The 14,823-nt window shown below is 36.0% G+C and overlaps 1 protein-coding gene across 1 annotated transcript; it reads left to right on the forward strand.

The window, feature by feature from the left end:
- Positions 1-12,558: 12,558 nt before the first annotated feature.
- LOC137708752 (trans-cinnamate:CoA ligase, peroxisomal-like) lies at positions 12,559-14,567 on the forward strand. The gene is made up of 2 exons (XM_068447904.1): positions 12,559-12,842; positions 13,002-14,567. The coding sequence occupies exons 1-2, from the start codon at positions 12,630-12,632 to the stop codon at positions 14,511-14,513; spliced, it is 1,725 nt and encodes a 574-aa protein (XP_068304005.1). The 5' UTR covers positions 12,559-12,629; the 3' UTR covers positions 14,514-14,567.
- Positions 14,568-14,823: the final 256 nt, after the last annotated feature.

The raw sequence follows: 14,823 nt of genomic DNA on the forward strand, positions 1-14,823 counted from the left end.
GTCTCCTTAACATTACCTATAGTAAACTGTCACATTCCGGCCCGGGGCGGATCACTTCCCGGGTCCGCTCCACCACCGTAGCACAATATTGTCCGTTTTGGGCTTACCATTCCCTCACGGTTTTGTTTTTGGGAACTCACGAGCAACTTCCCAGTGGGTCACCCATCATAGGATTGCTCTAGTCCCATTCTCGCTTAATTTCGGAGTTCCGACAAAACTCGAAGCCAGTGAGCTCCCAAAAGGCCTCGTGCTAGGTAGAGATGAGAATATACATATAAGGATCACTCCCCTAGGCGATGTGGGATGTCACAATCCACCCCCCTTAGGGGCCCGACGTCCTCGTCGGCACATACGCGACCAGGGTTAGGCTCTGATACCAAATTGTCACATCCTGGCCCAGGGCGGATCACTTCCTCGACCCGCTCCACCACCGTAGCACGATATTGTCCGCTTTGGGCTTACCATTCCCTCACGGTTTTGTTTTTGGGAACTCATGAGCAACTTCCCAGTGGGTCACCCATCATGGGATTGCTCTAGCCCCCTTCTCGCTTAACTTCGGAGTTCCTAAGGAACCCGAAGCCAGTGAGCTCCCAAAAGGCCTCGTGCTAGGTAGGAATAAGAATATACATATAAGGATCACTCCCCTGGGTGATGTGGGATGTCACATAAACTGTCATAACTTGGTTATTTGTCTAGTTCCATTGCTATGACTGTTATTGTAAATGAATTATGTAAATACCACTTTACACCTCTACTAGCTTAATCCGTGTTAAAAAAAAAAGTTCGATTCTAGAAGCACAATCAACTTAGTAGAAGTTTGGAATTAGTGTTTTACAGGTTGATTGTGCTTCTATAATGAAATGATTTCACCTCCAATTTTGGGATATTTTTCAGTAAGTCAAAAATACGGTTTGCTACATTCAGTATTATAATATAAATGATTGGATACTTGAAAAAAATTCAATTACTTGTATTAACAACTTAGTGTATTAGGACCATGTTCTGCACACCACAAAATTTCTCCCAATATTCAGATTTATGCTCGGTGAGAACGGACCCAACCCAAATCGATTCTGCTGTTTATTTTTGCTTGTTCTTATTCCTCTAACAACCATTTTGTTAACCATCTTGATGACTTGTCCCATTCATCAATACCTTGGAAGGAACTGAATCCAAGTCAAAGAAGGAAATGAATCCAAGTATTAGGACCATGTTCTGCACACCACAAAATTTCTCCCAATATTCAGATTTATGCTCGGTGAGAACGGACCCAACCCAAATCGATTCTGCTGTTTATTTTTGCTTGTTCTTATTCCTCTAACAACCATTTTGTTAACCATCTTGATGACTTGTCCCATTCATCAATACCTTGGAAGGAACTGAATCCAAGTCAAAGAAGGAAATGAATCCAAGTCAAAGTCATCATGTTTTTACAAATGAAAGTCAATATTTTGACTGGATTTCTTTCAACAACCAATAGCATGTCTTGTTTAATCTTTACGGTCTGGTTTGGTAGTTGAGACGAATTACATACTCGTATTCTATACATAACGTTTTAGGTTTGATTTATAGCATTAGTGAATCACACCATGTTGGTTAGGAGATGTTGAAATGCCTCTATGAGTCGCTTTAACCCTAAAAATGATAGATTACCGTAATAAAGTCACCAACTAGTCTCTTATTATAATTTCCTTCTAATATTTCCAACATAATAGTGTGTCGTGTTATATAGAAGATGATCTAAGGCCAACAACAACCCTATTCAAGCAGCCACTTTTGCGGTTGTTAAAAGTTTTGATGTTATATGCATGGTTGTGAAGTATTTTGAAGGGAACAAAGAAGCCCCACAACCCCTACAACCCCTGGTCAGGTTGTTTTCTTTTAGTACCATAGTTGTTATGTTTTGTTTTAATTGTGGCTACAATTTTTCAACCCTTAATTTCATAATTTATTATACAAAGCCAAAGCTATGTGTGTGTAAAAATTTTAAAAAGAAAAAAAAAACTATGTGGAAGAGAGATATGTTTGAGACAGATGTGAAAGAAAGGGAGAGTGAGAACGTGGTAGATGTTTAAATTTTTATTTTGTAGTTTTTAAAATTCAAAATCAGTGATATGTTATGATAACATGTAAGTCATAGAAAAAAGAAAAAATTGGTTTGCAAAATTACATTACTTCTCATGATTTTATTTTGTGATAGTAGATCAAATTGTTTTTTCACCATCTTTTGATTGACAGAGAAGATTTTGCTAATACTTCGTGAACTATATATCCGACTGAACTAAGAGGTTCAAAACCTCTTTAAAGACAAAATTATTCAGATGTGACCTACAACAAAGAAGACAGTATTTTGGAGATCGAACTAAACCTACGTTCTTGTTGTATCCAAGAGGTCAGTTATACCAAAAAGCTGTTGATAAAATATTTTTCTGGGTCGTCCCCGCCTAGAAGTCATGTACAAAGCTTATTTCGATGTCATCCATTCAATGCAGCAAGCAGATAGAAACACACATAAATTAGTGTTTTCAAATGGAAGAAAGAGATTCTCGTAAGACTAAAAACAAGTTCTTCGAAGTTGCACTCTTTAACTTTGTTTGACTACAAGAACGAGTTTCTTCTTGGAGAGTTCAGGTAAAAGCTCTTTTAGTGGAGCTATTTTTCAAGTCTTTAGTGGAAAGCAAACAAAGCACTGATTCATGCATGTTTCCATCAGCTTGCTGCATTGAATATGGATGATAACAAGATAAGCTTTGTACATGACTTCTCGGCAGAGACGACCCAGAAAAGTATTTTATAAACAGGTACATGATGGATTAGTTATGAAGAAAACTTTACTCCTAATTGTAAAATATAGGGTTTAGAAGGGATATAACTTTCTTTCGTGACTACTTCATCTTGATGTTTTAGAACGCTTATTAATTGATTTGCCTCCTAAAATTGCCATTTAGTCTTACTTTATTGCCTGAAACTGATTTTGTCTCACTTTACTCCATGAAACTTCCATTTTAGTCTCATTTAATCTTAATTCATCCTTGTTCAGTTTATTCCATCAAATAAATATAAAATTAAAGGATAGTATGTACATTACATCAAATAAACGTTAAATTAAAGTGAGACTAAATTGCACTCCTCAATGCATGTTTCTATCAGCATGCTGCAGTAATCGATGATAACGAAATAAGCTTTGTACATGACTTCCAGGCAGGGACGACCCAGAAAAATATTTTATTGACATGGTAGGTGATGGATTAGTTACGAAAAAACCTTGTAATTGCAAAATTTAGAGTTTATAATATTTAAAAGTTTTCATCTATGCCAGATCTTAAGTTCGATTCTCGCTAAAGATGAATTAAAATCACATTATTATTAACTGATTGTAAGGCTAAGCTTAACTCTAACCCCCTTCCCCTTAATATATTATTGTTTGTTTTAAAAAAATAATAATAATAATAATAAAAGTTTTCATCCATGCTTTCTTTAAATTTTCGTTCGAAATCACCTCTCTCTATCAAGCGCAGCCATGATTTGACTTATTTTTCATCCGTTCATGTTCAGACAAGAAGATAAGGAACATAATTACCCTTATGGGTCCTAAGTCCTAGCATGCGAGTTGACTAGTCTTGCCAACTACTTCCCCATGACTGGTTTTAAGGCTAGTTTGGGATTGTTGTATTGTGAAAAAAGAGTTGTTTTAAAAAATGAAGATAGAAGTAGAACTGCTTTTGTTTTCTACTGTTTTGGAATCATGATTTGAAAAAAAAAAAAAACAATTTTTTTCATTTATTAAACACGATTTTAGTTCTATTTTTTTTTAAAAACTACTTCTTAAAAAAAAATTCAGTAATGTCAAACCAGCCCTTAACGTAAATTACGTCTGATTTTAGTCGTCCAAGCATGCCTTTTAGGTCGAAATTGATCTTGTTGCTCAAGTTCAAGTTAGACAGTTTTCTTTTCTTGCATGCCAAGGGAGAAAACAAAATAATTCTAAAGTCAGACTGCGCCTTGCTAGTAATGGTTTTTATATTCAGTATTGTCGTTTAACTTTTTCATACAACGTACAAGAGAAACAGGTGTCATGTGTGAATTTAAAAAAAAAAAATGTTACTCTTACTGTATTTTATAGATCACAGATGAAATCCATATGTGTTGGTAGGCGATATTTTTATTAAAGAGGTTGTATGAAAAATGTAATAAATATAGCATTATTCAATTTTTTTGTATGCTTGTTGTTTATGGGTTTATCATAATTTATTCAGTTTTTTTAGCAAGTTTATTTTTTAATCTGGAGTTCAATTTTCAACTTGTGATCTTCATCTAAAAAATGAAATTTGAAAACAATTATCAAACAAGTTTTTGGTTTAAAAAAAAAAACTTTAAAAAAAAAAATTTAAAAGCTAAAACGAATTTAACCAGATATCAATTTGTTTTCAATTTAATTTTTCACTATAGTTTTTCAATTTTTTTAGTTTTAAATCTTTAAGTTTATAGTTTTTTTAGTGCTTAAGACCCAGTAATCAAATCTGTACTAATCTCTACTAATTAATAAAACAGTTATTGTCAACCAAAATCTTATGAAATTACCAGTTTAATTCTCTAATTAAAACAGAACATGCATAAGAAATATGGGCAGAAATGTAATTTCACACAACTAATTTTTTCTGTTTTTTTTCTTTCAAAGTCTCACCTAGATGTAATCCTAACATATCTCTAATTAAAAATAAAAAAAATAAAAAAATAAAACTTCCTACTCTCACATTCTCTATCACTCTTTTCCACTCTCCTTCTATTTCAAAACAAAAATAAAAAAAAATTCACATATTGTGTGTGCCCATATTCTAGTGTTTACGAGCATTGGTTTCTTATTTTTTTTATCGAAATAATGGGTGTTTTAGGGATCAGGATCATCTCCGGAGCAATTACATCAGGATCCTCGGGATCAATAAATCATGGCCGTCCGTAATAGATCGTGTGGCCAGAAATGAATCTCTCTACATTCGTCTGCTCCTTCCCCTTCCCCTCTTCCCTGCAATCACCAACCTCTTTCTTTATGCTTCAATTTGATTCTAATCATGGGGGATAAAGACAACACAGTATCTATTAAAATCGGGAAAGGATGGTTTTCCTCCATCGTGACCCAAATTGAACCCGCGGCGACCTGATTCCCATCCGACGACGGCGACACGTCAACGTCGTGTCGGTCACCTCCGAACTCAACCCCTAGCTCTGCTTCTCTCGCAGTCTCCGAGAGCAGAATCCAGATCAGGAGAATCGTCGGAGTTCGGCTTGGTAAGGTTCGAAAAAGAAGGTTATTGATTACCGGAGTTCGACTTCCATACGGCTCGAAGAAGAAGGTTGGTGATTACCGCCGGGGGGGGGGGGGGGGAAGGGGAGGGTTTATTTTTGACCGCACATCTCTTACGACGGTTAGGATTCCTTGATCCCGAGAATCCGGATGTAATTGCTCCGGAGATGATCGCATGAACTAAAAATTCATGAATATTGATTTCTAAATTTTTCATAATATTGGGCAATAATCCATTTCGTTAACACCCCCACAACTCCCATCCAAGATAAAAGGGTTTAACAAGCAAATAAGTGACATAATTTTTAACAGTTACCCCAAAAAAAGTGTTACTTCATAGTGTAAAAAATTGGACCAAAACTTGCGGATCAGAAACTAAGACTCTAATTAGACTAAATTTCATGGACAAATGTTCTAAATTTCTGTATTTATATTGTTAGAAATTATAAGATGTGAACCTAAAATATAAAAAAAGGTTAAAAAAATTCATGGAAACCCGAAGAGTAAAATGTGTTTTACTGGAAATGGATGAAAATGAGAGTGGTAAAAAAGAAGATTTACTTAGCTCCATCTGTCGAATGCTTAGTATTCTTTCCTTTTCGTATGGGTTTGAAAAGAAAAAGTTTAAAAACAAGTATTAATACTCTATTCTTCACTGGCAATTTAAGTGCTTTAGTTCCAATTCTCGTCTAAGTCGAATTTGAACTATATTGTTACTTGCTCATTGTGAGGCTTAACTCACTCCCTTACCAAAAAAAAAAAAAAAAAAAAGAAGACTAATATCACAATCATGTGCATTAATCTATTGTTTTTTTATCTGTTCCTAGGAATAGATTTTTCAATGCGTGGAACAGGGGCGCTATGGCACATGTAATTGTACAAGAGGTGAGAAGTGTTTTTTTTAATTTTTTTTTTATTTTTAAGTGTCCTACTACTTGTATAATTATATGTGGTGTACCACTCTATATTCCAGATACACTGAAAAATCTCTCGTTCCACAAAAACAGATAACAACCAGTTCAAACAGCCTGTTTAATGCATAAATGTATGAGAGATGCTAAGAAGACTCTCTCAAAGAAGGACTCTCCATGGGCTCTCAGCCACCTCATATTTTTTTCACAATGTTTTATAATGTTTATACAAAAATTGTGTAAAAAAAATAAAATGTCGGATAATTCCACTTTTGAGAGAGTTGAATGTATCAGCCTTGGAATCCCAAGTCTGGCCTCCAATTGGAGCATTAATCCAACAACCAAATCATTATACACTCATTTGAATAGGCTATGCAAAATAGTATGTGCTGCTCCTTTATATATATACTAGCCTTCATGCACACGCTCACGATGGTGCAAAATGTATTTTTTGAATTACGACGTGCTATGTGACTTACATGTTTTTAATATATTTATATGCGTAAATTGACAAAAAGAAAGTCAAATATTTGAAATAAATAAATAATCTTAGATCATGCTAGAAGAAACCCCTCATAAACAAATTAAAGCAGTTGAATCTACATAATAAAATCGGTCTCTATTGCATTTATATTAAGAATAGAGAAAATAATATTTAATAAACAACTGATTGAATCACATTATTACTAACTCATTGTAAGGATAAACTCACCCCCTTCCTCTTAGTGTAGATAATATCGTTTGTTCAAATAAAAAAAAACAAAAAATAATCATTTGACAACTAATTTAATCACATTATTATCCGCGTGCGAAAGACATTTTTTTATAACCGACATTACACACCTCTTAAGATGTTTTGAATGTGTTTAAAAACAAAGAAAAAAAATATTTAATGAACAACTGTTTGAATCATATTATTGTTAGCCTATTGTGAGGTACTAATTATTTTAAAAAAAAAACTGTACAAAAAATTTTAATTATTAAAAAAACAATGTCAAAATGATGAAAATACCCCTGCCACATTTGATGCATTATTTTGAGTTACTTTTGAAGTTTTTGGTTTGAGAGCATTTTTGTTCAATTATTGGGCCCTTAACTTTATGTATAAAGATATATCACCTAAGCATATCGTGGGGCACTTTTTGTGTTATTGGAGTTGTAGCTTAATATGTGGTTATGAGTACACATATATTGTTGAGAAAATCATTGATCATCACGAAGATACTTACCAATATAGTGGAATCAATCAACGATAGTCATGGAACAAATATATTGTAATTACTTACTTTCCAACCTTGCATTATATATTTTCAATTAGTAGCTAATTTGTAGGCGTTGATTGAGCTATAGCTATTTATAGTTACATATCGGTACAAAGAAATACATTCATTGATTGAGAAGAAATCAAATGTCCAAATTTCACATTTATGCTTGTACTTGAAGTTGTAGGTTCAATGCCTCTCCCTCTTCATCACTGTGTCTAAACGAAAGAAGTTTCACTACTTCTACATAAACTATATACTATGATATCATTTAGTGACGTTTTCGTTTTGTCTAAATTGCCTTTCATCCCCCAAGTTAGTTCCATATTGTCTAGTCACCCCTTGAATTATTGTTCTCGACAATTTATTGCTTTAATTATTTAGTTTGGTTTTAAATCTTTAAGTTTAGTTTTTTAGTGCTTAAGACCCGGTAATCAAATCTGTACTAATTAATAAAACACTTATTGTCAACTAAAATCTTATGAAATTATCAGTTTAATCTTCTAATTCAAATAGAACATGCATAAGAAATATGGGCAGAAATGCAATTTCACACAACCAAATTTTCTGTTTTTTTTCTTCAAAGTCTCACCTACATGTAATTCTAACATATCTCTAATTAAAAATAAAAAAAATAAAAAAATAAAATTTCCCACTCTCACATTCTCTATCACTCTTTTCCACTCTCCTTCTATTTCAAAACAAAAATAAAAAAATTTCACATATTGTGTGTGCCCATATTCTAGTGTTTACAAGCATTGGTTTCTTACTTTTTTTTATCGAAATAATGGGTGTTTTAGGGATCAGGATCGTCTCCGGAGCAATTACATCAGGATCCTCGGGATCAATAAATCATGGCCGTCCGTAATAGATCGTGTGGCCAGAAATGAATCTCTCTTCATTCGTCTGCTCCTTCCCCTTCCCCTCTTCCCTGCAATCACCAACCTCTTTCTTTATGCTTCAACTTGATTCTAATCATGGGGGATAAAGACAACACAGTATCTATTGAAATCGGGAAGGATAGTTTTCCTCCATCGTGACCCAAATTGAAACCGCGGCGACCTGATTCCCATCCGACGACGGCGACACGTCAACGTCGTGTCGGTCACGTCTGAACTCATCCCCTAGCTCTGCTTCTTTCGCAGTCTCCGAGAGCGGAAGCCAGATCAGGAGCGGCTGGAATCGTCGGAGTTCGGCTTGGTAAGGTTCGAAAAAGGAGGTTGTTCATCGCAGAGGAAAGGGGAAGCTGAAGGGGAAGGGGAAGGAGAAGACGAGGCCGGAATCGTCTCGAATCACCGGAGTTCGGCTTCCATACGGCACGAAGAAGCTGGTTGGTGATTACCGAGGAGGGGGAAGGGGATGGTTTATTTTTGACCGCACGATCTATTACGACGGTTAGGATTCCTTGATCCTGAGAATCCGGATGTAATTGCTCCGGAGATAATCATATGAACTAAAAATTCGTGAATATTGATCTCTAAATTTATCATAATGTTGTACAAAAGTCCATTTGATTAACACCCTTACAACTTCCATCCAAAATAAAAGGATTTAACAAGCAAATAAGTGACATAATTTTTAACAGAGTTACCCAAAAAAAAGTGTTACTTCGTAGTGTAAAAAGTTGGACCAAAACTTGCGGATCAGAAACTAGGACTCTAATTAGACTAAATTTCATGGACAAATGTTCTAAATTTCTGTATTTATATTGTTAGAAATTATAAGATGTGAACCTAAAATATAAAAAAAGGTTAAAAAAATTCATGGAAACCCGAAGAGTAAAATGTGTTTTACTGGAAATGGATGAAAAAGAGAGTGGTAAAAAAGAAGATTTACTTAGCTCCATCTGTCGAATGCTTACTATTCTTTTCTTTTCGTATGGGTTTGAAAAGAAAAAGTTTAAAAACAAGTACTAATACTCTATTATTCACTGGCAAGTGAGGTGTTTTAAATTCGATTTTCGCCTAAGACGAATTTGAATCATATTATTGCTTGATCATTGTGAGGCTTAGCTCACTCCCTTACCCCTTTAGTGTAGATTATATCGTTTATTAAAAAAAAAAAAGACTAATATCACAATCATGTGCATTAATCTATTGTTTTTTATCCATTCCTAGGAAGAGATTTTTCAATGCGTGGAACATGGGCGCTAAGCCACATGTAATTGTACAGGAGGTGAGAAGTTTTTTTTGTTTTGTTTTGTTTTTGTTTTTTTTTGTTTTTTTTTAATTGTCCTACTACTTGTATAATTATATGTGGTGTACCACTCTGTATTCTGGATACACTGAAAAATCTTTCGTTCTACGAAAACATATAACAACTGATTCAAACTGCCTGTTTAATGCATAAATGTATGAGAGATGCTAATGATACTCTCTCAAAGAAGGACTCTCTATGGGCTCACACCCACCTTATGGTTTTTACACAATGTTCTATAATTTTTATAGAAAAATTGTATCAAAAATATAAAATGGCGGAAAGTTCCACTTTTGAGAGAGTCAAATGTATCAGCATTGGAATCCCAAGTCTAGCCTCCAATTGGAACATTTATCCAACAACCAAATCATTACACACACATCTGAATAGGCTATGCAAAATAGTATGTGCTGCTCCTTTAGGAAAACTAATAAAAAATGCTTGAAAACATTGAGTTTTAACGATAAGGACAAAATAAAGGGTAAAGTGAATAAGGATTGACTTTTTAGTGTTAAAATGTGATTTTTCGTTAAAATGAACAGTATCGCGAGTTTTTCGTTAAAACTCCCTTATATATATACTAGAGTGGTGCAAAATGTATTTTTTGAATTACGACGTGCTATGTGACTTACACGTTTTAAATATATTTATATGCGTAAATTGACAAAAAGAAAGTCAAATATTTGAAGTAAATGAATAATTTTAGATCATGCTAGAAGAAACCCCTCATAAACAAATTAAAGTAGTTGAATCCACATAATATAATCGGTCACTATTGCATTTATATTAAGAATAGAGGAAATAATATTTAATAAACAATTAATTGAATCATATTATTGCTAGCCCATTGTGAGGATAAGCTCACATCCTTCCTCTTAGTGCAGAGAATATCGTTTGTTCAAAAAAAAAAAAAAGCAATCATTTGACAACGAATTTAATCACATTATTATCTGCTTGCGAAAGATATTTTTTTATAACCGACATTACACGCCTCTTAAGTTGTTTTGAACGTATTTAAAAACAAAGAAAAAAAAAATTTAATGAACAACTGATTGAATCACATTATTGTTAGCCTATTGTGAGGTACTAATTATTAAAAAAAAAATTGTACATAAAAATTTAATTATTAAATAAACACTTTTAAAATGATGAAAATACTCTAGCTACATTTGATGCATTATTTTGAGTTGCTTTTGAAGTTTTTTGTTTAAGAGCATTTTTGTTCAATTATTTTTTATAACGCTTGTGATACCAAAAAACACTGTTCATTGGCCCCTTAACTTTATATAGAAAGATATGTCACCTAAAGTGGCCAATATCATGGGGCACTTTTGTGTTATTGGAGTTCTAGCTTAATATGTGGTTATGAACTTACGAGTACACATTTATTGTTGAGAAAATCATTGATCATCACGATGATATTTACCAAAATAGTGGAATCAATCAACGATAGTAAAGGAACAAACATATTGTAATTGCTTACTTTCCAACCTTGCATTATATATTATCAATTAGTAGCTAATTTATAGGCGTTGATTGTAAAAGCTATAGCTATTTATAGTTACGTATCGGTACAGAGAAATACATTCATTGATTGAGAAGAAATCAAACTTCCAAATTTCATATTTATGCTTGTACTTGAAGTTGTAGGTTCGACGCCTCTCTCCCTTCATCACTATGTCAAAAAGAAAGAAGTTTCACTACTTCTACATAAACTATATACTATGATATCATTTAGTGACGTTTTCGTTTTGTCTAAATTGCCATTCATCCCCTAAGTTAGTTCCATATTGTCAAGTCACCCCTTGAATTATTGTTCTCGACAATTTATTGCTTTTATTTTTTCTCAATACTTTAAATTTAAAGTTAGATTTGAAATGTTTTATCGAGTGTTTGAAAATTGGTCTCATTTGAAAGGCATGTAACTCACTTTTGAGCAAATGAAGTCTTCACTAACTTGGGCTCCTTAAATTTTGACTCTTCAACTCTGCACAGCAATTTCAAATAGATGTTGCCCTTCAATGCTCCCTTGTGAAAGGATGAAAATATGGTTTTTTTTCGTAAAAAATGAGTCACATGGTCATATGATGCCTATTGATCGAAAATTGGATGAAATTTTCGAATTCCTGCTAAATTAACGAATAAATTGGCAAGAAAGTTTGTTTGAGCAAATTGCCGATACTGTACTATTGCAAGAGGTAAACAACATTTTCCTCTTTCGTTTTCTATTTTATATTTCCAACGTTCTGGTGAAAGAGAGAAATTACATGCACGAGAAAAATGTCACCAAATGGGTCTTATTCTCAGTGTTGAGATAATATAATTTTAGCGAGTAATCTCACTACTAACCCACTCAATATTACAACAGCTTGGATAATATATTTTTAGTGAGTAATCTCACTACTAACCCACTCAATATTACAACAGCTTGGATAATTGAGAGAAATTTTTTATTGTGACAGGAAGACGGGTGAGACATTATGTGTTTTTATGTAAGTGGTGTGAAATTTTATTTTTTAAGTTATTAACTTTTTAACACATATATCTCATCATTTATATAATAATATATGATATATCATCCCGTATTTCAGACCCACTAAAAAATCCGCCTATAATTGAATACCGGTCAGCATAGAAGGTGTGAAAACCCAAAAGAAATATAAAACATACATAAAAACGAGGTCAACGGTTTTCTTGCTTTCAGACTAACTAATTAAGTAATAACTTGGTAATTTCCACCCAAGCATCAGGCAGCATCCTGCAGCATCATGATCCACTTCCAACACTCCCACCACAAGTATCGTGGACCCTCCCACCCTGACAATTCGCTATATATTGCTCCACTCATCCACCCTCACCCATGTCCTTCACATCGTCTCCCTCCCTCTCTCTCTCTCTCTCTCTCTCTCTCTCTCATTAACCAAATCAAGCAGCTTAATTACCCACAAATCGATCGAAATGGCCTTTGAATCAATGAATATGCTTCCGAAATGTGATGCAAATTACACAGCTCTCTCTCCCACAACTTTTCTCAAGAGAGCTGCTGCCTTTTATGCTGAACGTACCTCACTCATCTATGAATGCACTCGCTTCACTTGGGGCCAAACCTACGACCGTTGCTGCCGTCTGGCTTCATCCCTCGTTTCCCTCAACGTCGTCAAACACGATGTGGTAAGTCCCGTTATTTATCCGGATATCGTATTCAAAGTGGTTAAGAACATTTACTTCTAATGCAGTTTCCTATAGTTTTAATTAATTTTTTTTTCTCCAATATGGTTGGACAGATATTAAACATAAGGTTAACTTTTGGTGTTTTTTTTTCTCCGGCAGGTGTCAGTATTGGCTCCTAATGTTCCGGCAATGTACGAAATGCATTTCGGAGTGCCCATGGCCGGGGCCGTGCTCAATACCATCAACACACGCCTCAACGCCAAAACCATCGCCTCCATTCTCCGGCACTCGGGAGCCAAAGTCTTTTTTGTCGACTACCAATATGTCCCCCTGGCACGTGACGTCCTCAGGATCCTCACCACCGGTACTGCCGACAAATCCATGCCGTTGGTCATCGTGATCGACGACATCGACTCTCCCACTGGCATTCGACTCGGCGAGTTGGAGTACGAGCAACTCATCAAAAAGGGCAATCCCGGATTTGTCTCCGTTCCAGTCGATGACGAGTGGGACCCCATCGCTTTGAATTACACATCCGGAACGACGTCGGAGCCCAAAGGCGTTGTGTACAGCCACAGAGGCGCATACTTGAGCACCATGAGCCTAGTTTTGGGCTGGGAAATGGGGAGCGAGCCTGTTTATTTGTGGACCCTCCCCATGTTCCATTGCAACGGCTGGACCTTCACGTGGGGCGTCGCAGCACGCGGCGGCACCAACGTCTGCCTCCGCAACACCACCGCCTACGACATCTACCGCAACATTCACCGCCACAAGGTGACGCACATGTGCTGCGCCCCCATCATCTTCAACATCCTCCTCGAGGCCAAATCCCACGAGCGCTGCGAGATCTCAATGCCCGTCCAGATACTCACCGGCGGAGCCCCTCCTCCGGCCCCTCTCCTCAAGAAGATCGAGCCGCTAGGGTTTAAAGTAACTCATGCGTATGGCCTGACCGAGGCAACAGGCCCCGCTTTAGTCTGCGAATGGCAGGCTAAGTGGAACATGCTGCCTGGGGATGATCAGGCCAAGCTCAAGGCAAGGCAAGGCATAAGCATATTGACTCTTGCTGACGTGGATGTAAAAAACAAGGACACAATGGAGAGTGTCCCCCATGATGGAAAGACCATGGGGGAGATTGTTTTGCGTGGGAGTAGCGTCATGAAAGGGTACTTCAAGGATCCCAAGGCGACCGAGAAGGCGTTCCAAAGCGGATGGTTCTGGACTGGAGACGTCGGGATTGTACACCCCGACGGCTACATGGAGATAAAGGACAGGTTGAAAGACGTGATCATATCAGGAGGAGAAAATATTAGCAGTGTGGAAGTGGAAAATATATTACACGGGCACCCAAAGGTGTTAGAGGCAGCGGTTGTGGCAATGCCACACCCTCGATGGGGAGAGAGCCCGTGTGCTTTTGTGGCTCTCAGAAGCAACGCCGAGGGGGCCGCCACCGAGTCCGAAATCATCGCTTACTGCCGGAAAAACTTGCCGCACTTCATGGTGCCCAAGAAGGTTGAGTTTCTGCCCCAACTGCCAAGGAATCCGATGGGCAAGGTTCTCAAAAACGTTTTGAGGGATCAGGCAAAGACATTCGTCTTATCGGAAAGCCAGCAGACCGCCGTTGATCGCCACATAAATGATCAGCAGATTCTTGCTCTGTCTCGTCTTTGAATTGTTTATCAATATTTAACCTCAAAAGTTGGGGAGAATTTTCACTGTCACCCTCACGGGATACACCGTACCTTCTTATATAAATGTGCGGTTATATGTGATAAAAATTTAATAATTTAAAAATTAAAATTTTCTAACACTTGCATAAAAATACGTGATATATCATTTGTGTTCCCATCACAATTAAAAATTTCTCTAAAAATCGGGTCTTTTTGTTAATAATTTGAGTATTAATAAAGGATTGTATATGGTCTAGCAATTTGCACTTGGATTTATGTTTAAGACTTCCAAACACAATCTTTTCTGTGAG

Source organism: Pyrus communis, chromosome 11 (assembly GCF_963583255.1).
Source record: "Pyrus communis chromosome 11, drPyrComm1.1, whole genome shotgun sequence".
Classification (NCBI taxonomy): Eukaryota; Viridiplantae; Streptophyta; class Magnoliopsida; order Rosales; family Rosaceae; genus Pyrus; species Pyrus communis.